Source organism: Lissotriton helveticus, chromosome 12 (assembly GCF_964261635.1).
Source record: "Lissotriton helveticus chromosome 12, aLisHel1.1, whole genome shotgun sequence".
NCBI lineage: Eukaryota > Metazoa > Chordata > Amphibia > Caudata > Salamandridae > Lissotriton > Lissotriton helveticus.
The window spans coordinates 565811093-565835128 of record NC_136073.1 but is presented as its reverse complement, the minus strand read 5'-3'; the positions used below and the strand labels follow the sequence as shown (position 1 = coordinate 565835128).

Below are 24036 nucleotides of genomic sequence, written 5' to 3'. Positions count from 1 at the left end.
CCGATCCGGCGCGGCAGTTGGGAATGCGGCATAATTTACATGAGAAGGGGAGCCTTAGACAACCAAGCTCTCCGGGGTAAGGTGTTCCGTGAAGAATTTGGTGTACCCAGGAGCAGGGTGGCTGCGGGGGGAGAAGCGGTTTGGAAGTGGACAGTCCTGTCTGAAGTACTTCCATCAAGACATTAGTCTTGACTGCCACCGAGGGCAAGCTAAGGTCCATGACCTCAGTCACTCTTCTCACCCCCATTGGAATGATGCTCCCTACTCCGTAGCCATGGTAGGGATAGAAAGCATGCCAGTATCTGGAGAAGTATCCAGTACAATATTTTCACCAAGATCCTCGCAAAAGTCCAAGCAGTCATAAGGCTAGTATAATTCAGGATCCAGCAAGAAGTTCTTCCTTGGATCTGCGCTGGCTGGCGCAGAAAGAAAACAGATGTCAGTGCGCCTGGGTAGCACCTACAGACGCACTGCAAATGTCTCTTCTGACACAGACAACACCAACAATGCCAGACGGAGCTGAACGATGCCACCTACCGGCACATAGGGGTACTGCTCACAAAAAAATCCCAGATCCAGTCTGACGCCTCGGGATAATTCGAACGTAAGGAATCTGCTGTTAGAAGTATCTATCAGACAGGGATTTACAGGTGCTGCAAAGACAGCTATGAAACAGATTAGTGAACTTAGAAGCCACTAAAAAGGTGCATATGGGGGTGTACTCTGTAAAGGCAAGTGAGAATGGAAGATACCCACCTTCTGAGGACATCAATTCTTCTAACAGGTCTGAGGTCATACATTCTGGAAAAGAAAACATGTCATTAAGAAATATTCCAGACACCATGATAAAGTAACTTGAATTTATGAAAGTAGAAAAGAAACGAACATGACAAATATTTTTTTTAATTCAACTTTGGCAGAAGTGATGAAGCAAATACTACAACAAGGTAGGTGCATGACACAGAAGTAGGAAGAAAAAGATACCGATAATGGCCTGACTGATGTACATTGCAGCGAGCTGGCGTCAAGACTGATGGGTCAGTAATGTAGAGAGAGGTGCTATGCAAGGCACTTAAGGGAGATTAATGAAGTGTTACGTCTTTGGAACAATCGTCTCTTAGATTATGGGAGGGTGTAAGGAAGAAGACACAAGCAGACGGAAGGACAAACCTCTTGTTGGATCAAACATATCTGATAAGTCTTTGGGAAATTCCAGCACTGAAAGAAGAGAGACAGGCTATTTAGCAACTGGCAGAAAACAATTCACCAAACATCCATGAATTTAGCACTAACAAGCATGACCAGAATAACTATATATTATAGTGTAAAACAGTTAAGCATTTTTTGAGAAATGAAAGGTTCAAAAGTTAGCTATATCTTGACAGTTGATAACCAGATAGGCTCTGATTAACCACTTTAAAGGGGACTGGTCATGTCTAAATGGTTAGTCACAATCTGATCAAGATGTTCTGGCAGCCATTACTGGATTGAGGGACATGACATGGTCCATGTGTCCTGAAAAATTTTAAAAAAATATAGTGGGGTGGGAAATAGCCTTTACAACGCAGACAGAACTATGCAGTACCATTACAACGCAGGCACTACAACAAACGCGTTGTTACCACACGTTCCATTACAACGACTTGTTTTAGGGAACGCATTGTTGGATTTTAAATCCAACGCCTTCTCTACTGTTGCACAGACTGGAGTTGGAATAGTAAAAGATACTATTCCAAAGTCCAGCACTTCCCTAAGGCAAGTTGTTGTAACGACTTGTGTTGTAATGTAACGCGTGGTAACGACGCGTTCCCTGTATTGCCTGCGTTGTCAAGAACAAGTTACTTACCTTCGGTAACGATATATCTGTAAGAAACATAGGTTAGTTATAGATTCCATACCTTAGAATTACTCTGAGGCGTCAGCCTGGATTCGGAAAGTTTTTTCGTCAGCAGTACCCCTGTACGTCGGAAGGTGGCGTCAGTCGACTCAGTGTTAGTCGTCGGGTCGCCGGGATGACGTTGCGGTAGCTACTTAGACGCCGCACTCGCGCACCTAGGTCAGGTCTGTACACAACTTTCCACGCCAGAAGCGCAGAGCCTGCAAGACACTGACCACTGGTGTGCAAAACTAGGGCCTTGAAAGGAAATCCTTAACCTTAGAAGTCAGTTTGCAAAACGGGGAGGATGGGTTGGGCGGTAAGGAATTTTATTTATTTATATCATTTCTAGAGCGCACTATCACCTGACAAGCATCCTGGCGCCAATAGTGACTTGACATAACATACCTCCTTTAAGATCCTACTGAAACCAACCCCTAGATCTTGGGAAATAGCCATGTTTTAAAATTCCTTCTAAAAAGCAGGAGGTCACGGATTTGTCTCAGCTCAAGAGGTAAGGTGTTCCAGAGCTTTGCAGCAGCGACCCCAAAGGATCTACCACCTGCTCAAACTTTTTTAAATCTGGGGATTTTGATCAGTTTTGTCCCAGATGAGCGTAATGTTCGAACAGGAACATACCACTCAAATTTGTTTTGAAAAGAGGTGGCACCCATTCCATGCAAGGTCTTAAACGCTAAGCAGAGTGATTTAAACTGGATTATTTTTTTCACAGGGAGCGAGCGCAACTCCGCCAAAGCCAATGAGGCGGAGGACCTTCTGGACTATCCTAGTACTAATTTAGCTGCAGTTGACTGTAGCCTCTGGATCCTAGCAAGAAGAAACTTTGGTGACTCAAGGAGCAGGGCATTGCAGTAGTCAACTCTACTAAGTACAGTACTCCGAGCTATCAATGAGCGCGCCAAGGGGGGAAGCAAGGGAAAAATCTTCCGTAAAGAACAGATAATAGCCAGGCAACGACCTACAACTTTCGTCACATGCGCCTCCAAAGTGAGATTACAATCAAATGTCACACCCAAGTTACGGATTGTCTTAACAGGCTGAACGATATTGGGGGGGATCAGAGGGACACAAATTACTAGGCAGCCCGGAACGTATCCTTTCAGTGGCACAATAAAGCAACTCTGTTTTAGACGCATTAAATTGCAGCGAGATGTCGTGTCCCGCAGGCAACTATGAAACTCATCTAGAGAGGTTGAACGAGCTCCCTCCAGGGAGAGAATTAATTGCGTATAATCCGCATAATTAACAATTTCACGGTTATGACGCTTGATGACCGCCATCAGGGGTTTCAAGTAGATATTAAAAAGAATAGGGCTGATGGCCGAGCCCTGAGGCACGCCATGCGGGACACTAGTAAAGCCAGATTGGTAAGGAGAGAGGGATACTGACTGCAGCCTACCTGACAGAAACGACTGAAACCACCTAAGGGCACAGCCCGTCACTCCCACCTCTAAGTCGTCTCAACAGTATTTCATGGTTAACCATATCGAAGGCGGCAGACAGGTCAAGCAGAAAAAGTACAGCTGCCTGACCCCTGTCTGCCTGCCCCCGTAGTTCGTCCATCATGGTTACCAAAGCTGTTTCAATGCCATGGGCTGGTCGAAACCCAAACTGCACCACCTCCAAGAGCAAGAGCTTAGCATTTTCTACATATTTAGATAACGTGCTACTCACCACCCGTTCCACTATTTTAGCAGGGAAAGGTAGGAGGGAGATGGGTCTGAAATTTTTAGGACACTGCGGATCGAGGGAGGGCTTCTTAAGCAAGGGTGTCACCAATGCCTGCTTCCACTGAGACGGCACCACCCCATCAGTGAGAGACTGATTGCAAATCAGACGGAGCATGGGAAACAGCTCTGCTCTGAATTCTTTCCAGATCTTACAAGGCACCGGATCCAAGGGAGAACCAGACGCAGTACCATCAGCTAGTCTATAAAAATCCTCTGGCTCAAAAGACGGAAACACGGAGAGAGAGCCCAAGGTAGCCCTCTCCAAGTTGACACCGGCAGCCGCAGAGCAACTGACCTCCATGTCAGGCAATGACGCATTCACCCCGACAGGAGAAAGGGGGACCCCAACCAGATCCATGATAATGTCATTGACTTTATCATGGGAAAACCTGGCTAGCTCTTCACAAAGACTTTGAGAGGGAGAAATCACATTTTTGGAACAATCTGGGTTGGTCAAGCTATTAAGAATGTAAAAAATGCTTCTAGCGCTGTTAGGGGCATTAAGTATCAAGGTGGCAAAATGGTCGGCCTTAGACCTATTTATCCTCTTCCTATATTCTGAAATCTTTATTCTCCAGGAGACCTTATCCACATCCTGGTACCCATGCCTCCATTTCCTCTCAGCCCGTTTACATTCAAGTTTCAGGGTTTTCAGCTCCTCGCTAAACCAGGGGGCAGAGGGTCTACCCCTGCTCCAAAGGTTCTTTAGGGGAGCAACAGAGTCAAGAGCCAAGATGATTTTTCTGCAGAAAGCGGAATAGTTCTCTTACACTTGAGCTTCCGGGGAGAAGCAATCCTCCACCTGAAACACCAGATCCTGGCCCCTCTTACGCACAAGGGTCTTCCAGTCCCTGCTTACGAATTCACCCACCCAATTGCCTCCCCGCTTATCCAGGTTGGCAATGTTCATGTAGGACTTAACCAAGAAATGATCGGTCCAGTCCATAAGCAGGACTTCCTCAATATACACTGCTTGTCCTCTGAAAAGATCAGATCTAGCATGTGCCCTCCAATATGAGTGGCCTTCGAAACTCGTTGACAAAGGCCCAGACCCTGACAAGACTGAGTAATATTGGCCAAACAAGTATCAAGGGGTCCATTCATCCATAGATTAAAATCGCCCAGAATCAGCAGTCTACGGTGCGTAGCGGCCATATTGGTAAAAATCTCCAATAACAGAAGTTGCTGTTGCACGCTAGAGGGGCCCGGGGGTCGATAACAAATAATCCCTGTACGAGACTGGCCAAGAGCACTCTTAATTGCAAACCCAAGGCGTTCAAACCCCTACGACCCCATCAATATCAACAGTAGCCAGGTTCAAGGACTCTCTATAAATCAACCCAACCCCTCCTCCCCTCCCCCTTAATATTGGCTCATGGAGGATTTTATAACCAGGGGGGCAGGCCAGACCAAGGTCGACCTCGCACTCAGGCTGCGTCCAGGTTTCTGTCATACACAGCACTTCGAGCTCGTGCACTTCCATTAATAACTGAATCTCAACCCTATGATTGGGCAAAGATCTAACATTCAAAAGCCCACAAGGTAGAAAGTCCTTAGCCAAGAAGTCAGCCAGTGGAGAGGCGGTCTCCGTAAAATAGAGAGCTCCCCTACAACTGGCCCCTCTATTAATAAGGTGGAGTTCTACACTGAAGTACCAGAGCGGGCATCTTACTTTCTCCGGATCCAGGTAGGCCAAGGGAAGGGCAGCATGCCTGGCGCTGAGCGTGTCCTTAGCGCGTACGGGCGCAGACGGGCTTGCCTTTGGTGCGCCGCCGGCGCGCCCACTGCACGCTCACGTCAGCATCTCTTATCTTTGCACCCCCGACTAGACCGCTAAATTCCGGAAAGGCGAGACCGCTCACACAGACGGTCCCCACCAATCAGAAAAGCGGCAGATGTCATGCGAAAAAATGAATGCGGAAAAGACCCCTTCCGCACCCAAGGAGGCAGCCCCTACCCCAAGGAATCAGCCCCCAGCAACCCCGATACCAACAGGAATTAAAAGGTTTAAATATAGGTAAGAACCACACAATGTCAGCGTGAGCCGCCAAGCAGCTTCAGTAGCCCCCTACAGCGGCAAGGCACAATCACTATACACAAATCTATAACTAACCTATGTTTCTTACAGATATATCGTTACCGAAGGTAAGTAACTTGTTCATCTGCAAGAAACAGTTAGTTATAGATTCCTTACCTTAGAATAGATACCACTGCAATACCAACCCCGGAGGGGGGTTTGGTGAACGTGTGCAGCTATGCCCACGTAGTTGCCTGACAGATGTCATTTAGAGGGACTCCACGTCTCAAAGCAGTAGTAGCTGCAGTGGTGGAAGGGGCGTGCAGCCCCACTGGAGGATCCTTCTAAGCCAAAGAACAGCAGGCTTTGATGCACAGAACGATCCACCTTATGGTGCGTTTGTGCACGGCCCGATCTTTCTTAGCGCCCATGTAATCAACAAAGAGATGGTCGTCCACCCAGAATTGTTTGGTGCGATCCAAGTAGAAGAAAAGCGCCTGTTTCGGGTCCATACGGTGGAGCCTCTCTTCCTCTTTCGAAGGATGCGGAGGCGAAAAGAAGCTGGGCAAAGTGATGGTTTGGCCAATGTGGAAAGAAGTAACCACCTTGGGAAAAAAGGAAGGTCTAGTTCTAAGGACGACCTTGTCCGGATGGACAGCCAGAAAGGGAGGCTTGGAAGAAAGAGCTTGTAGCTCTCACTCACCCTGCGTACAGAGGTGATGGCCACCAGAAAGGCAGTTTTCACAGTGAGAAGTCTGAGAGGACAGTTATGCAGCGGCTCAAAGGGAGCGCATAGTAGATGTGTAAGAACGAAGTTCAAGTCCCACTGGGGCATTACAAAGGGAACAGGAGGAAAAATATGAGTAATGCCCTTAAGGAATCTATTTACAACACGGACTTAAAAAGAGAGGGCTGGTCAGGAAGCCTAAGGAAGCTGAAATGGCCGAGAGGTAGCCTTTTAGAGTGCCCAGAGCAGAGCCCTGCTTGGCCAAAGAAAGGAGGAACAAGAGCACCTCAGAAAGAGGGGCGGAAAGAGATTCCAGAGCCTTTGCTGTACACCTTGCCACAAATTTGTTCCATCTACAGGCGTATACCATCTTAGTGGAGGGATGCCTGGCTGCCAAGATAACATTGCAGACTTCGGGAGGCAGGTCAAACGGCGTCAACCGCTGCCGCACAATCTCCACGCAAGGAGGTGGAGGCTGGACAGGTTTGGGTGGAGGACAGTCCCCTGCTGCTGTGACAGAAGATCCTCATGAAGAGGCAGTCGGATCGGAGGATCGATGGCCCTGTTGAGCAGCTTGGGATACCAGACTCTTCGTGCCCAGTCCAGAGCCACAAGAATGGCTTGGGCCTGGTCACGCTTGATCTTCAGCACTCTGGGCAGAAGTGCTATAAGCGGAAAGGCATATAGAAGACCGCGACTCCACTTGGGACCAAAAGTGTCACAGAGCGAGTGCCGCCTTAGAATTTCCAATGTGCAGAATTTCTGACATTGCGCTTTCTCTTCAGTGGCGAATAGATCTAGCCAAGGCTTCTCCCCACTGTTGAAAGAGACCCTGAACCACTTGGGCACCAGAAAGTAGTGGGAATAGCAACCACGACGCACTTCCAGGACAGGCACGCGCTCGATGGATCCCATTGCCAAGAGTGCAGAAACTTCCTGTTGGAGAAGGGTTAGATGATCCTCCGACACGCGATGGTACTGAGGTGTCATGGATGAAGGGGATGGAGTTGCCTCTTCGGACTATCTGCAAAACCCACCTGTCCGATGTGATGGTGTGCCAGTGGGGGAGGTGATGGTGAATCCTGCCGCCCACTGGCTTTTGGTGGCCCTGAAAGGTTGGACTAGGAGGGTTTGGAGGCTGCTGCAGAGGGGGCTGTAGTGGACTGGCCCGCCCGCTGCCCCCCAGAACCACGGTGTTGGTTCCCACATCCCCAGCCGCACAGGGGCTGAACAGCTTGTGCCGGCCTGTGGCCCTGGGTGGGATTTGATGGGGCGCCCCTTCAGTAGCCACGAATGGGGCGAAAAGCAGACTACGCAGGGCCTGTGGTGGAGAGGCCCAAGGACCTGGCCGTAGCCAGAGTCCTTACAGCGCTCCAGCGCGGTGTCTGCCTGTCGCCGAATAGGCGACGGTCCTCAAAGGCCATGTCCATAAGAGTGGATTGGACATCCCCTGAAAAACCAGTCGACCTCAACCAGGCATAGCGTCAAAGGGCTACCGACGTGGATATCGTCCTGCCTAGTGTGTCGGCGGTATCCAGCCCACAGCGGATGGTAAACTTCGCTGCGTCTCTTCCTTCAGCAACTGCAGGAGTAAGTACGTACCGGGTCTCCTTCAGGCACTGAGGCAGTACTTGCGCAACCTTATCCCACACGGAGTGAAAGTAACGGCCCAACAGACATGCAATGTTTGACAGCCGTAGTCCCAAGCTGGTGGAAGAAAACATCTTCTTCCCAAGATGGTCCAGCTTTTTCGATTCCCTATCATTTGGAGTGTTAGGGAAAGTACTCTTGGAGGTGAAGGCTTGGACCACCAAGCTCTCAGGGGTGGGGTGTTAGGAGAGGAAAGTGGGGTCGACCAGGCCGGGGCGGTGGCGTCGCGCAATCATCCTGTCCACAGGAGCCCCTGTGTTGGGCCTGGACCAGGTGCCCAAAAGGATGTTCATGAGGGCTTCATTAAACGGCAGCAGGGGTCCAAAGAGCTCACTGTCGGTTGAAGCACCTCAGTCAGGAGGTTAGTTCTAACGGCCACTGTAGGTAGCTCGAGGTGGAGAGCCTCGGTCGCCCTAAGTAACACCACTGCGTATGAGGCTCCCTCCTCCATAGCCACGGTAGGAGAAGACAACAGGCCATGGTCTGGTGAGGTATCCAGACCACTGGCTTCCCCCAGTTCCTCTCAACAGTCCGGTTCATAACCTAGCTGGTCGGTTAAAAGGTCCCCAGACTCCTCCCAGTCCTCCTCACCCTCCTCTGGCTGCCAATCTGGTCACAAAGAGCCAGGGTAGAACAGGGGCACAAAAGTACCCATCAGCAACGGATCCGGCATCGGTCACCGCCGGTCCGACATTGGCTAGGGACACAGCCGACGCCTGCTGCGGACATGGTGCCAGTGAAGTCGGCGCTGATAGAGGTGTTGGTCGACCGGCGCCGATCTGGCCTGGATTCAAGGGGACCCATCGGTGCCGAGGCCTGAGCCGCCAGCGTCAAAGGCCCAGGGCCCCCAGCTGAGTCTGCGGGGCCCGAAGGCGCGCCGGCGGAGTCAGGCTGCCCATAGATGGCATGCATCGTTTCGTAGAAAGCTCAAGCTGGGCAGGGGTCGCTCCGGGTCCCGGGAAGGGAGGGAAGCTTGGAGCCAACCCTACGGGCTCCGCACGTGGAGCAGCGGGAGCGGCACCACCCGCATCCCTCAACACGTTGGCCGACGGACGGGGAGAAGTCGAAAAGCGACGATGCTTCTTCGACTTCTTCATGTGCTTCGACTTACCTGACCTGCCGATGAAGAATGGTGATGGTTCCTCGACCTCCTACGCAACCGGGACCTCGAGCGACGCGGAGATGACTGCCGGGCCTCAAGTAGCTTTCGGGACTGCTCCCACAAAGACTTCAGGGCCATGGTCCGGCAGTCGGAGCACGACTTAGGGTCGCGGTCGCGCTCCAGGCAGTAGAGGCATAGGCGGTGCGGATCAGTCACCGAAATTAAGGTAGAGGACCCGCAAGACTTGAAGCCAGGCATCCCTCGTGCACCAGTAGTCAAAGGACAAAAAAAAAACAAAGTCGACAAAAGTCGAGAAAAAAGGCAGTCTCGCTCTCTCCGGATCTGCGCTTGCTGGCGCGGAAAAAGAAAGAACGGACATCAGCGCGCGAGGGCAGCGTCTAAGTAGCTACCGCGATGTCATCCTGGCAACCACGACGACGAACACGGAGTCGACTGGCGCCACCTTCCGAAGAGCAGGGGTACTGCTGACTAAAAAACTTTCTGGATCCAATCGGACGACTGGGGGTAATTATAAGGTGAGGAATCTTTAACTGTTTCTTTCCGATGGCATACGTTGTAAAAGCATGTGTTAATACGTCATACATCCAATGAGGTAGGTTGAGAACACCCTGACCGTAAAGGGCATGTGTGTGGGGGGCATGGTCCCCAATGAAGTGCATTGTTTTTGAGGATCACAAAAAGGAGTTCCTATAAAGGGTGATAACAGATTTTAGTCACAATGTACATTTTTGGAGGTATCAAACTAGTTTTTTGGAATTGTAGTATATTCTAAGGTCACTTTACCCTGTGTAAAATGCTGAGCCCCTGCTGAGACTTGATGAACCTCAGAGGTTATGGAAGATGCTCCAAAAGCTAGAAAGAGAGTATATTTTATGTGGTCTCACACCAATTCCTGCAGCTATGTAAAAAATTAAGAATGCCATGCTGTGTAAAACATGTACTTTCAACTGCACCAGCCGGCCAGTTGATTCCTCAGTGTTCTACATGCATTCTAATGACAACTAGAGTACCAACATTATTGATGACAAGATTGTAGCACACCTGAAGCCATCTTGATATCAAAAGAGGGTAAAACTTTGTAGGTAAGGGGCTGAGGGGAAAAGTAGGGAAGGTGGAGGGGAAAAGTAGGGAAGGTGGAGGGGAAAAGTAGGGAAGGTGGAGGGGAAAAGTAGGGAAGGTGGGGGAAAGAGAACGAAAAGGGGAAAAGAGATTTTGGAGTTAGAGAATATATTTGTCTAGCCAGTTATTAGAATAGAAAGGTCTTTAAGCATAAATAAATAAATAAATGAAGCAGATGAGATTCAGAGGAAAGGTAGTGAGAGGCAAGTAAAGTTGTGTGACTGAAATAGGGAACAGGTACTCACCAAAGAATCACCTAGCTTAATGCGTCTTGATAAGAACAAGTGGTCTGCGGAGGAAATAGGAGCAAGGAGAGGAGAAACAGCTTGCAAGTCTGGGGAGCGATCTTTATCAGAGGGGTGTATTGTGTGGGTGACAGTGACTCGTAATAGAAGGGGGTCCTATCGAGAAATGTGCCAGCCGTTTGGAAAGGAGTCAGAGTATTATTCAAATGATTAATGTCTGGCGTCATGGTGATGCTTAAATTAACACGGTGTGGTTGGAAAAGTGCAGTGGCAGGGAAAAGACATGGGCGTAATTGATAAATAGCATTGTCTGGCTCATAGTATGCGATATGTTATTGTGAGTAGTGAGCCTAAGAAGATGCACGCTCAGTGGCAGAGCAGACAAATGAAATCTGACAAAAGGTTAGATCTGGGCATCGGGAGCAGAGGGTTGTTGGCAAGGCGCAGTGGCCGAGAGAGTTCAGGGACATGACAGGCAGCAAGCATTTACCAAAATGATTCTGACAAAAGACTAAATCTGGGCATCGGGAGCCTCTAACAACCTTTCCTCTGAATCGCCTTTGCTCCATGCTTGAAGGCCTTTCTATGTTAATATCTGGCTAAACAAATATATTCTCTAACTGTAATTTTAGCCTAAGCTATGAATGCATTATACATGTATTTTCGTTGTCTTTTTTACATGTTAAACGAATTAAGTATTATTTTCCCTTACCTCAATATGAGGGGTCTCTCTCTGGACACTTGCATGAACTGCAAGTTAGTTGCAACATTTGTTGTATCTTTGCTTTTTGTTAAAGCTGACCTTACCATGTTACTATTGTACAGATTTACTGATTATTGACCATCCTTGCACTTCCGTTCTCCCAATCTCTTTTCCCCTTTACTTTCTCTTTCCCCCCCACAACCTTCCTTACGTTTTAACTCTGCCCCTTACCTATCACCTGCTACTTATTCCTAATCTGGCCACTTGCTTACTCTCATGCATAATTCACTCAATACAACCTCATCTTAATGTTTTTCATTTTCTTTCCTTCTCATTTTATAACATCACTTTAGATCTCTCAAACTTGTTCTTATATATGTTATCTTTACTCATATGTTTTGTACAATAATATACTCACCTTGCCTAAACCAGCCTTGAGAAAGCTCTTGGCCCACCGGCCACACGGGTGAAACACGTGTCGGCTGTTTGTTTGGTCTATTTATGGCAACTAATAAAATATAGAATATTATATCTCAAACGACATCAGATTTTGGAATCTTTTACTCCAGGAATTTACGTACAATTATTAGGCACCAACCTATCACACGTTCAAAATAATCTACTTTAATTTGGTGGTTCTTGGGTGAAGCCACTTGATAGGTATGCGCCACACTAAGAATTTGGTCCTGTCCCATTGTGTGTGAACCCAGGCAACACCCACCCTCCGAATAAGCATTGTAGAAATTATGTTTAGTGCTGTAGAAAGCAAAATTAGGACATTTTGTATGAGTTCTCAAACATCTTCTTCATATCAGTAGACATTATGACATCCAGAGAGAAACATCTACTGCCAACACAAGCAGCAGAATGTTTTCCGTATTCTTGATACAGTAACTGTAGGAAAGTGGGTTTCAATTGTAGTAACCCCCCCAACCACCCACTTTTGTGCCAGATTTCTGATGCACTTTGACTGGGTGTGCACTGGGTCCATGCCAATCAGGTTCCCAGTGAGCACTTCTCAGTCTCCTCCATCTTGAAGATGAGGGGACTCCCCCAATCAGGACAAGGGCATATACCCCCCTCCTCCTGGAGGATGGCATAGGAGGGGGTTAGACACCTCAGGGAAGGGATCCATGTGTCCAAATCTGCACACCCCTGTAACGCCCCTATATCTAAGTATTTAGAGGCACCCCTGAACCTTGCTCTTTGGATTTGATGACCTGAGGACGGAAAAGCCATGCATCAGTGGAGAAGATGACGACTCACTTGGCCCCAGCCCTATTGGCCTGTCCTTTCCAGCTACCCTGCTTTCAGTAACCTGCATGGCCCACAGCCAGCAACCTCAAGAACCCTGGTGGACCTGTGCTGTCTTCGCCCAAGAATCCTGTCTCCGGTAGACAACGGATTTGTCGAGTAAAGAAACCAACACCAGTCTCACGGACCAGGCAGATCCGCGACACTGCACCACTCTGCATCTGACACCCACAGCTTGACTTCGAGTGACTCACCTATCTTGTGAAGTCTCCGTGGTGATCCTGACCTTGTTCATCAGTGGCTGACCTCTCCAGGATCCCCCCTCGACGCCAGCAGCCTCTGTTAGAAGGGTCCACCCGACCAGATCCAGCCAAGGAAACCCAACCCCAAAAGGGAGCCTTGCATCCACTGCCCCCTGACTTTGGGGAGCCTAGCCGACTGTGCTCAGGTGTCCACCCAGCTATCTAACTTACCTGCCCAGCCATTGGTCGCTTTGCTCCAGACTCCTGGTCAAAGCCTGCAGCCTCTTTCCGAAACTGTTGACCTTAATTGAGAAGCATTGGGCTCCCAACGCTGATCTGCACCCAGCCGCCCCAATGCCTCTTGTGGCCACCCTGTGCTCGCTTCAACCCCCAGGGCCTTTGCTCTGAGACTGTGGCTATCTACCTGCAAACCATACCTCTTCGAGATACCCAGCCCCACTGGATAACATTGGGCCCAATGACCTCTGCACACAGCTGCCCCAGAGCTGCAGTGGTGCAGTACCTACCTGGTTTTGACCCTTGCCCTGTGTTGTCCCAAACCCCCGAGTACTTACCTCCTAACTGTTTAACATTGTTTTCCTCCATAAGATTGCATTGTAAGTCCTATCAATTGCAGATTGCATTGTAAGTCCTATCAATTGCATTGAGCTATCTAACATTATCAAAGCAAAAACATACAACTGTACTTGATTGACATTTACAGAAAGACATTCTTAATACTATAAAGTGTGTAACGGCATCTACAAAAGATTACTGCATTCTTGAAAAGTATCACTACTTCTACAAAACTCTACATTTTGCCTGCACTAAATGATTCTTAGTTCTAGAATAAAATAATAACTTTTTATATGAACAATTGGTCTGGATTCAGTCTTTGAGTGTGTGCTATCATTTCTTGCCTGAGGGTGTGCAATAAATGCTTAACACGACCCTCTGAAAAGCCTAACTGCTCAGTCCAGCTACCACTAACTTGATAGTAAGGTATTATCTAAGTTATCCTCTGCCATACCTCTAGGGGCCCACTGGACACTGCACACTATACCTTGCTTTGGTATGGTATACACAAAGCCAGTTTCCTACAGTAACAGTAGCTGTTGCTGGATTTTGCATGGGGGGAGGAGTTGGCCTAACAGCTAGGGCGGTTGACCTCAAATTTGGGGAACCATGTTCGAGTCTCGGCAATGACGCTGAACATCCTGTGATTCTGGAAAATCTCTTACCCCGTGACTAACAAAGAATGAATGTGTCCTCATGTAATGCAACTGGTGCTCTGTACAGCGCTCTGATACCCGATACCAGGTCAAGCAAGCAGTATATAAAACTTTGTAGAAAAAAATGGTTACCAGGTCTTCCTATGAATGGTCTAATATAGGTATTGATCCAGAACGTCACTGTGCCTTTTCTTTGAAGTTGAAAAGGAAACATGATTCTTCAAAATTGGTAAGCTAAAGAGCTGAGGCACCTTTTCGCTAAGAGCACTAAATCTCTCCGATATTATCAGGTGGGGAGTCTCTTCGTTTGGGGTAAGGACTTGCATCCTCTGGAACTTCAAAATCATTCCAGTCTGGGACCCCATCGGAGCAGTCATTCTCTTGATGAGATACATCATCTCCATCATCACTGCTTCCACCTGAAGGCAGTAAGCCAGTGTCGGCCGTATCCTGTGGTGAATTCAAGGCACTTGATGGTCCCGGGCATTCATCCTCGATGTTGACCAATCACTATGAGTGTCAGACGATGTGTTTACCAGCGAATCAAACATTTTTGCAAGTATACTCTTTTCCGGTGTCTTGGGCTTAGTAATGGGTTGCTGTCTTGACTCCGCTTATTTGGGAAGCACTGGAAGAAGAATTGGAATTTGTTGTGGACAACTATTCAGATCCTAGTCTTGAAGGTGGTTGTAGGCTTTGTTAGATGTCTTTAGCCATTACCAACAGGTAATGATTCAAGCAAGTAAATCTATGGAAGATCCAACCCTGGAGAAACAGTAGTTTCCTCCTCTTATAAAGAGTAACTTATTCAACCCAGTGCCACCCTAATTGCCAGAGTACACAGTGATGTGAGAGATTGATCGTATTTTTTAGCACCCCTAGAGAACAGCCTCAGAGATGCACAATTTGCTCTGTCTTGCACACAGAGTGCTATTGGCCAGTGATCTTAGAAAAAGTTACTTACCTATTACAACAGTTCTCTAGCACTGGTACCTTTCAAATTATTCCCTGCCTTCATGCTGTGGAACCATCGGCAGTCAATGTTAACACAGCTGCATTTTAATACAGCAAGACTGAAAATAAACCTGAAACAGTAGACTACCACTAGCCCACCCACCTCATTTTATGACTCAAAGTCTAACCAACCCTCTTCAGATACACCAGCTGACAGATTTTCATAGCATGACCCAAAGGGTTGTCGGTGGCCTCATGAAGGGAAAGGAGAATGGGAGCATGAGAATCTATGGGAATCTGCTGGAATATTGTAGTTGCATTTATATAACTTTTTTCTCCAAAATTGGACTTTTCATAGATTCACATGCTTGAAACAAGATACCAAACTAGCATATCACATTAGGCATAATGCTCAGGTGGAAATAAAGATCACCTTAAATAAATAGGTTGCGCACCACTACCAGTCCCACAACCATTTCGACTTGATGATGTCCAGACAATGCTTTGTGAAGAAGGGAGTTGAAAACCAAGTCTCTGATTACTTCGGTTCAGCAAGGACTAACCAGCGAGCAGTGCAGCTGTGGCAGTCACGCATCTCATTCAATGCACTTGTATTGTTTCTGAGAGGGTGACCAGCTTTAGCTTGGCAGTACGATATACATGCTGAGGACCAGGGTGCTATGCTGTGTTTTGAAAAAGGAAAATAAAAAGGTGTTGAAGCCAAAATAGGCCGAAAGCATTCTGGACTTGCTTGTGTTACTGTTGCAAGGGGAATCTGGCCTAGCAGTTCAGGCTCAATTATAGCAGCCCAAAGGAATAATCAGGGGCAATCAATCTGGCAATTACTTTTTTGTTTCCCTCAGTGTGACGCGCAAAGTATGACTGGTATGCCCATATACAGGGCACTGTGCCATAAGACTCAAGTTGCACCCTACTAGCAAAGGCTTAACCAGTTTAGGGTTGCTTGTGTTCCCATTGAGATTGGTCTGGCCGTTTGGGCTGGAGAGCTCCTATTGGCATATGGCTGGGTCTAATCTGAGGTGGCAAAGGGGACATAAAATAAGATGGATTGGGATACTGCCCGAGTAATTAACAGTGGCTGAGATTAATTCAATTATTATGCCCATCACTTGGTAAAATTTCTTCTTGTTCCTGATACACCACAAAAGTAATGAAAAAGTATCTTTAGTTTTAGCGTTACCACTGCTTCAACCATGCTTCAATAGTCTGTTAAACTTTGTCCGTTTTTTAACCATATGACCTATTTGTCAACTGCCACTCTTGCTTGCACACATGCTCAAAAGTGGATACAGGATGGAATGGGAATAAGTCTAACTGTCATTAAAGGGTTTAAAGCCATAAGCTGCAAAAGAAAGATAAACCCTTACATCCAGAGTCTTTAATTGGCAAAAGCAAAGTAAAATTGTTGCCTGCAACAAATGCATTCCACAACTGTGCCTGCACCAATTAAAGGGCCAAGAACAAGATAATCTGTAAAGAGTTATATCCAGGTAGATCAACCCCTGACTTGCAAGACTGCTGCAGTCCTAGATTACCTAACAAGAATGATGTTTTTATGATACAACTCCATAAGCTGCCGTGTGGTGCTTTTGAAAATTAGGTAATGATGAAGAACAAGGTAGTACATTGCATTTCCAATGTTGACATTGTTATCTGATTATTTATTCAAATGTTGTTTCTGCTAAGTGCCATAGAGACCATAAGGAAAGATGGGACTTCAATGAAGTGACTAGTAGGAATGGGACTTGCATGGGAGCAAATTATGTTCGATCTTCGGACTTTTCCACCTGTGGAATCAGAGATCCGGTTTAATATGGGTCCTCCCAAATGCTTAAGTATCTGGGGTGTTTGGATAAAATAACTACCTACCCAAATTTAGAAATCCTGGAGATGGCTATAACAACAAGCAGTTTACTTTACAACTTAAGTGATTGGCGATCCCCAAGTTCGTTAGTAATACTTTAACCTCTGTGTGTATAGATATCACAGAGAGAAATGTGGGAAATGGGCTCCTCATGCAGCTACTCTGAAAATCTCGAAGATGAGCTCGAAAACTGTAGACTTAAAAGCAAAATTATCACCTAGCGACTGGGGCAGTTTATTAATGGTTTACACCTGTATCTATTCCAAGAAAGCTGGGCTACTGACCCAGTCCACAGGTTGAGGTTTATGAGTTCTAGTATTGAGATCCAATACTCAAAGGCCGGCAGCGCCTTGGGAGGTTTGATTGTTTGGGTAAGATTTTCTATACATAGACTGTTCAATTAAACAGATTCCCATGTGCTCCCCAAAAGTATAGGGGTTGGCGATCACTCCCCAGTATGGGAATCCATTTCTCTTAATTAACATCTGTAATAGGAGACTCTTTAAAGTTAAAGGAAAAAAAACTCTTACCCTCCAGCTCCTTTGTAATGTCTTAAACTCCAGAGAAAAAAAATCATTGTGCTATTCTTGACGGGTATTTTAATATAAGGTTGGAACCGTTGGGTTTAACGTTAGATCAGGCTAAGGATGAGGATGATTACTGGGGAATACCTTATTAACAGTGCCATGTAGGAATTTAATGAGCAGACCAGCCTTTCAGGTTATGGACAGAACACTATCCCATTATAAGCAAGCTTGTAATGGAGCAGTGCCACCTCTACTTTTAGAAGGGATAATTACACAGGTAATATAGATTGCATTATGCTGGTTTTAAGTGAATAGCAAGAAACGGTTGACATGTCTGTAAAGCATAGTTTTGCGAGTGACCAGGAACCACTGGTATCAAACCTAAAAAGGTCATTTGATTAAGGATTGTCTGGATCCTACTGCCGGGGTGGGGTAACCTGTTTTGTTATTTCCAATTGTTCACCATCCATTGCTAAGATGATCCTTGATGTTCTATCCTGATGTGGCCGTTTTGTGTGTTGGACGGTTGGTCACTGTGTGGATCTGTTTATGTTATTGGTTCTGAGAATTGGAAGGCTCGCCGGATACGTGGGATGATGCTGTTTTTGACCTATTTGGGCACCCAGTAACTGCTCTCTTTGGGGTGACTGGCCTTGTGCTCCCTTAAGCACGATTATGTTTTTTCTCTGTTGTCGCCAATTTCCAGCGGCTTGGTGGCAAGTAGTGGGAGGGGGTATCCGGTATTGTGGTACGGTGAGATACGTATGCCCCGTGCTTGAAAGATTTCCCATTCACTCAGCACTTTGTTTGCTAGTTGGATTGATCCCCAGGTTGCCCTGTGGATTCCCACCCCGGCACCCAGTCAGCCTTTATAAATTCTATGGAATGGAGATCAGTTGTGTTGATATCACTCAGGGTTGGTACAGTAGCCGGTAGCTGAAGAATATTCCCTCTATTCTGAGCATCGCAGTCCGCTTTTGATTTGAACTCCGGGATAAAAAGTAAAGTACGGGAATGTATTGGCTGCCAGGCAGGGGTTGCTCTGGGAGGGTACTCCCCTGTGTAGATCTAACCGTTGGGCCAGGAGTACTGCCGGGTTGTCCGGTTGTGACCGTGTGACCCTGAACTTTCTGTACTGGAAAAGCCAGAGGAACCTTCTAAACAGGGTTCTATTTTTTTGATGTAGTGTCTGGAGAGGGTCAAGATTTTCCGCTGTCTTTATTGTTGTGCCATGGGGCTTTCCCTGTGTCGTAGCTAAAGCTAGGCAATCCCCGGAATTTCCTCTTTTCACTTCCCTTGTTGTTAGCATTGATGTCTGCGGAGGGCTAGATGCGGAGGTCTCAGTTGTCGTTTTATTTGTTTTGTGTTAGATTCTCTGTGTTTGTGGTGGGGCTAAGTTGTATATTGTCTTGTTCCGCGTGTGGGCCCCGTGTTCCATTGGGTATTTGTTTTGTACTCTCGCCTGTTTGTATTCCTGTATAGCAGATGACTCCATTTCGTCTGGCGTCTATGTGTCTCTGCTGTGGTCGCTATGCCACTGGGGCTGGTGGAGTCTGTTTTTGGTGACTAGTGTGTAAATTAGGCTGCCGAAGCCTCCATGGTGGCCCTGCTGGAAGCTATTTCTGATTGGTCGGCGGTCCGATTTGTAGCACCAGGAATTTCAGTTGACTGATTGCTATTTCAAGTTGGGTTGTCGCCTGCGTTTGTTTTTGTGTTGAAGAGGGGGCATACTGCAGCGTGGCTGAGGATGGTTGTTTTGTTGAGGCCTTTCCTCAGAAGTTGACGTTTTGAACTGTATTTGGTTCTCTTTGTAATTGTTTTGCCGCTGTGCTGTAGTCTTCCCCCGGGCGGCTCACTGGTTTAGAAAGGGTAAAGCCTTTGTCAGCGGATTCCTTTGCGACTAGTTTATTAGATGCTTCTTTTTCTTATATAGCAGGTTTTTTTTGTCATTTGATTCCTTTTCTAAGCCCTCTAGCAGTGTGGACAAAATTGAAGGGAGTGAGGATGGTTTGTTGATGATGGGACCCCAGCTACAGGTAAATGTGGCCTCCTGATGGGCTCTACTAATTATTGAGTTTAATTGCCCCAGTTTTTCGTCTATCCCCCCTACAAAGATAGCCAGAGTGTCAAGTAGTGTCAGTTGAAGGTCCATTTTGTCAGACTGATATTGAAGGGCGTCAACAGTTCTTTGCATAGTGTTCAATAAGGTATCCCAAGTGTTGGATGGTCAGCTTGACGAGTCTGTGGTGTGAGTTAGGTCCTGTGGCTGGATGGTGTTGTGCTGTTTGCAGCGTTATGAACATGGCCTTGTTCTACGCGTATATTCTCTGTGTGTGGGGCCAGGTTTTATGGGAAATCCACAGTGTAGGAGACAACTAGATCAGCCCAATCCTGGGACCCTAAATATGAGAGAGGTTCATGCTCGCTCCCCCGGGCTTCTATGACCGCATCATTACTTCGGAATGCTCCATGACAGGCTTGTTTGTTTGCAGTTGTGTGAGCCGATTTGGGGTATACTTACCAAGAGTGCCATGCTTTAGCCCCTTCTCCTTTCCAGCTAATTCCTGTGCAGTGGATTGAGCTTCAGCAAGTTCATCGGGCTGTGTGCTTTAAGACCTAGGTATATGGAGGCTTGGGCTGTTTCCCCGTTCAGGCTAGGTTGGATGGGTGAGTGGGCAGGTGCACCCAGACCGAGGGCTAGGGGGCAGACTGGGGGTGGCTTGGATTGGAGAGTTGATCACTTCTTCCTTAAATCTCATATGTTTTTAGCATTGCTAGTTTTGGCTAAGTCTGCTTGCTTCTCTAATGGTTGTAGTATAGTCATTAGTTGCTCTGTGGATTTGCTTGGTTGTGGGGCAACAGGTAGAGTATGCTCCTGGAGGCTTTGGATTTCACCGCTTGAGAATATGAAGGATCCTGTATCTTTGAGAAAGTAGAATTTGGAATTGATTTTTTGTTGGAAAAGGTGTTAAGTAGGCCTTCCCCGGGGGAGCACCTGCTATCGGGGCTGCCTAGTGGCTTACGCCAGGCACCTCGTGGTGCTGAGCCTGGAGGGTTTACATCCAACATGACTTCTGGAGAGGTCGCCTGGTTGAGTTTTGTTGCCCTGGTCTTCCTTTTGCGTTTGACCTCATAATCTCCCTATATCCTCCTGTGAGCTGTGGGCGCTGTGCTGACTTTTGTTGAAGGCGTTCCTGGCTGGCTGGGTAAGCTTGCGAGCTTGGTAAACGATGGATAGGAGTTAGGTGGTCCAGTACACACTGAGGAGAACCGAACAGTTGGGGACTTCCTTGCGGTGGCCTTCTGCCAGGTTAATAGTTCCTTAATAGCGTTATGGGTGTAAGGGGTCTGTCAGCCTTGTGGACCAGAGCCTGGACCTTGTCCAGGGGCACGGAGGGGGGAGGAGCGGGACGCAGAATTGTAGAGTGTGTATGAATGGGGCCAGAGACAGCTATCCCAAAGAGGCTGCCTGAGACCTAGTCACCACTCCTTCCCTGCTCGCTGAATTGAATTACCCGAGCCCCGCTATCTGCTACTGCTACTGTTGCTGCCGCCAGCCTACATCTCTGCCATAAATGCATGGTACAGCTCGAGAAGAATTCAAGGAGGGTTACGGAGGACCCCCGTGGTGATGCTGGTCCTGCTGCTGCAGCTTCTGAAGCTGATGATTCAGCGCCTGAATGGTGTTGGGGTAAAGCGAGCCTGTAATAAGGGCGTCTGGGGAGGGGGGGGGGGGGGCAGTGGTCAGGGCAGAGTGACAGCTGGAGAAGCCTCGAAGCCCCTGTCCAGGGCGCAAGCCGGGATCACTACAGGAGACCACAAGTCGCACCGCCATTAGCCGGGACACCTACGTAGGACTACTGGAGCTCCTCACATAGCGGCAGCTGAGTACAACTGCCGCGCTCATGCACAGGTGCCCCAAACCGTCTTGTTGCACCTTGAGGCCGCTGTGCTGTCGTGGGGGTGAGACACGTGGGAAGCAGGAGGCCCGGCCGCTTCAGGGGCTGTAGATGTGTGTTGAATATGCGGCATTGTAGGCATGAGTTGCGAGCCGCTGCTCAGCGGCACAGCACAGAACTCACTCTTGCGGCCAAGCAACTTGCCCACCAGACAGTACACCTACCCATACACCTACCCCTGCAAGTGGAGAGGGGGGTCCCGATCGGGGGAAACGCTGGTTGGAAGTCGGTAGGCGGACGTAATATGGCAACAGTGGCGGCGGCGCTCTCTGCTCCCCGCCCTTGGCTGCGGCTCACAGCTCTCTCTGATTTCGGCTTCGTGACCAGCTTCAGCTTCCTGTCAGCTCACTATCAGGACCAGATCCTAGGGAATAATATCACAGGTTTTAAAAGTTCTAAATAAACCCTTTCTGGATCCCTCGGACGTGGTGAGATTCTGTCAGGATTAGGCACAGGTAGGAACACTTTCCTCAATACAAGTAAGAAAAGTTGTGACAGTATCATTACAAAGAACTGAGCAGAACTTAGAGGGACTCCCTTTCACGCAATGTGCGGTTAGAAATCTGAGGTATGGTGGTGCTAGAGGAGAGGAATGAGGCAAGGGCTTCCCTAGGATTAGTTGAAGTTTGGTTCTACTGAAAATTATGTGGATGGGTATACCATCTCATGGGGTTGGACTTTACTGTCTAGTGCTGTTGGCTTTTACTGCTGGATCAAATTATAGAGGGACTCCCACCTGGACAGCAGGGAAGATTCAAGCATGTGAATCTATGAAAGATTCAATGAAAGATTAAAAACCGGAGAACTAAACATATTTGCCTGAATAAATCCTAACTCCAGGAAAGTACCACAACAAATTCTCTTCTAAAGGAGGGACAGGGGGATAAGAGACATTCCCTTCTGTTGAAGTATGCCATCCACTTGCATTTTGAAAATCAAGATATATGTCAGCATCAGTATTTTAAGGAGGAAGGAAATTATCAACCTTCGAGTCATAATCTAGGCGGTCATAATCCTCATCATGCAAGTCAATAGCCTCAGTGTCCGATTCAAATAGTGCTTCCATTTGGGCAAATCTTTAGGTCCCAGGAAGATACACTGCCAGGTAGGCTTCGCCACACAAGACTTCAAAGGCAGAACTATATTTGGATCTGAGGGAGCTCTGTGTCAGATCAGGTGACAAAAGTGGTGATGGCACCCTGACAAGCTTCAATTACTTCCTAGGCGACGAAACCTGAGGAGTCACAATGTCAGAAGAGGTCATCACATATGCGTACGTCAGTGCGCAGGCTGGCATTTAATTTACTCAGATGTCATCACATACAATGGAGTAAGCTGCAGCAAATGATGTCACCAGGCGGTGCTACAGTGTTACTGCTGTAGAACAGTTTTCTGGACACCGCTAGCGCGTGAAGGGATAATCATATGGTAAGGAATCCACAGGAACCTGCATCACAGAAAAGCACCCAACTAGTAGAGACTAACTCAGAGATTACACCAGCTGTATCGAAGGAACAAAATGCTTGAAATAGAAAGGATTCACAAGCATCAGGGAAAATAGAGAATCCTGAGCTTGCTGGTCACTCCAAGAGATGCTTTTAGTCATCGATGAGGGTAAGCACTAAATCCCACACTTTATAACAGACTCATGCTAAAGAAGGTACGTTCCAAGGCAGTTTATGTCAAGGAAGGTCTTGGTACCAACATACAGTGCTAGTCACTTCCCTTGTCATTTCTTTCTGTTTTTTCTGGAAGCTAATGGATAACACCTTCCAGCTCCACTGAACGAGCAGGCAGTGCAAACAAATTCAAAGAAGACTGCAGGCAGGCTGGTGTAGGTATAACTAGCACAAGCTAGGCCCAACTATAGTCAGCCGTCATGCTCCTACTGCCCTTCCCTAAGAAGTCCTTAACAACGTTTCGAGAAAGTCATTGCTCTTAGCCAGGGATCACTTTCACAAATGATTCAGGTAAAAACAAAAACAATTTACTATCCACTCTCCTCAGCTTCATCAGATAACGCAAAGTGATAAATTAGTACTGCGATGCTAAAGCAATCCTTAAACCTAGTCCCTAAATGTCGGTGTGCTTGTAATCCTGTCGAGATAATGTTAAAAACAAATCTTGAAAATAAATGTTATTTTAACTTATTTCTGAGTTATCTACACACCTTCGCAACTGAGCACAAAAATGCCAAAATAACAAAAATTACCTTTGATGGGTAACCAAAACAGATAAACAATAGACACCAAATGCTATGGTATTGAAATAAATAGAACATCCACTAGAAAGTTAATTGGATAAACCTATACCTTGATACACGGTTTAGAAAGCGGTGCGGATCTCTAAGGGAAGAACGTCCTCTTACCATGTCAACTGACTAAAAGGAAGCACCCACCCCTCTCCCAACATATGAACTCACGTTCTGAGGGCTCGGATTTAATTGGCACAAAAGAGGTAGAGGAGTTAGGCAGGGTTGTACAGCTGTCCAGGGAGGCAGATGACTGGAGAGGCTGAGTATCCAAAGATGTTCCTGGGCTCTTCGTGGATAAGGGACTTGGAGAGTCAAAGCTGAGTGTACTGTTTGTGCTGTTACTGCTCTGGGATTCTGCAGCTGCAGCTCTCGGACCTGGAAGACGGATGACAGTAAATTACAGCTCAAAATGGTGACAAAAAAATACAGAAACAAGAACATGTTAATCAACTGTAACTGTAGTTCCTAGCAACCTTCATGCTTTAATAGTTATTGTCCGCAGATAAAGGACAAACATT

The 24036-nt window shown here is 47.2% G+C and overlaps 1 protein-coding gene across 3 annotated transcripts in view; it reads right to left on the bottom strand.

Moving 5' to 3' along the window:
* E2F4 (E2F transcription factor 4) overlaps positions 1-24036 on the bottom strand; it is a 349237-nt gene that overhangs the window by 12138 nt on the left and 313063 nt on the right. For 2 of the 3 annotated variants that reach the window (XM_078669707.1, XM_078669708.1), the window contains exons 7-9: positions 23687-23893; positions 1171-1218; positions 757-801 (exon numbers count right to left, since the gene is read on the bottom strand). In XM_078669707.1, the coding sequence (XP_078525833.1) occupies positions 757-801; positions 1171-1218; positions 23687-23893 (300 nt within the window). The remainder of the gene's footprint in view (positions 1-756; positions 802-1170; positions 1219-23686; positions 23894-24036) is intronic. The other variant, XM_078669709.1, reaches the window with a different exon arrangement.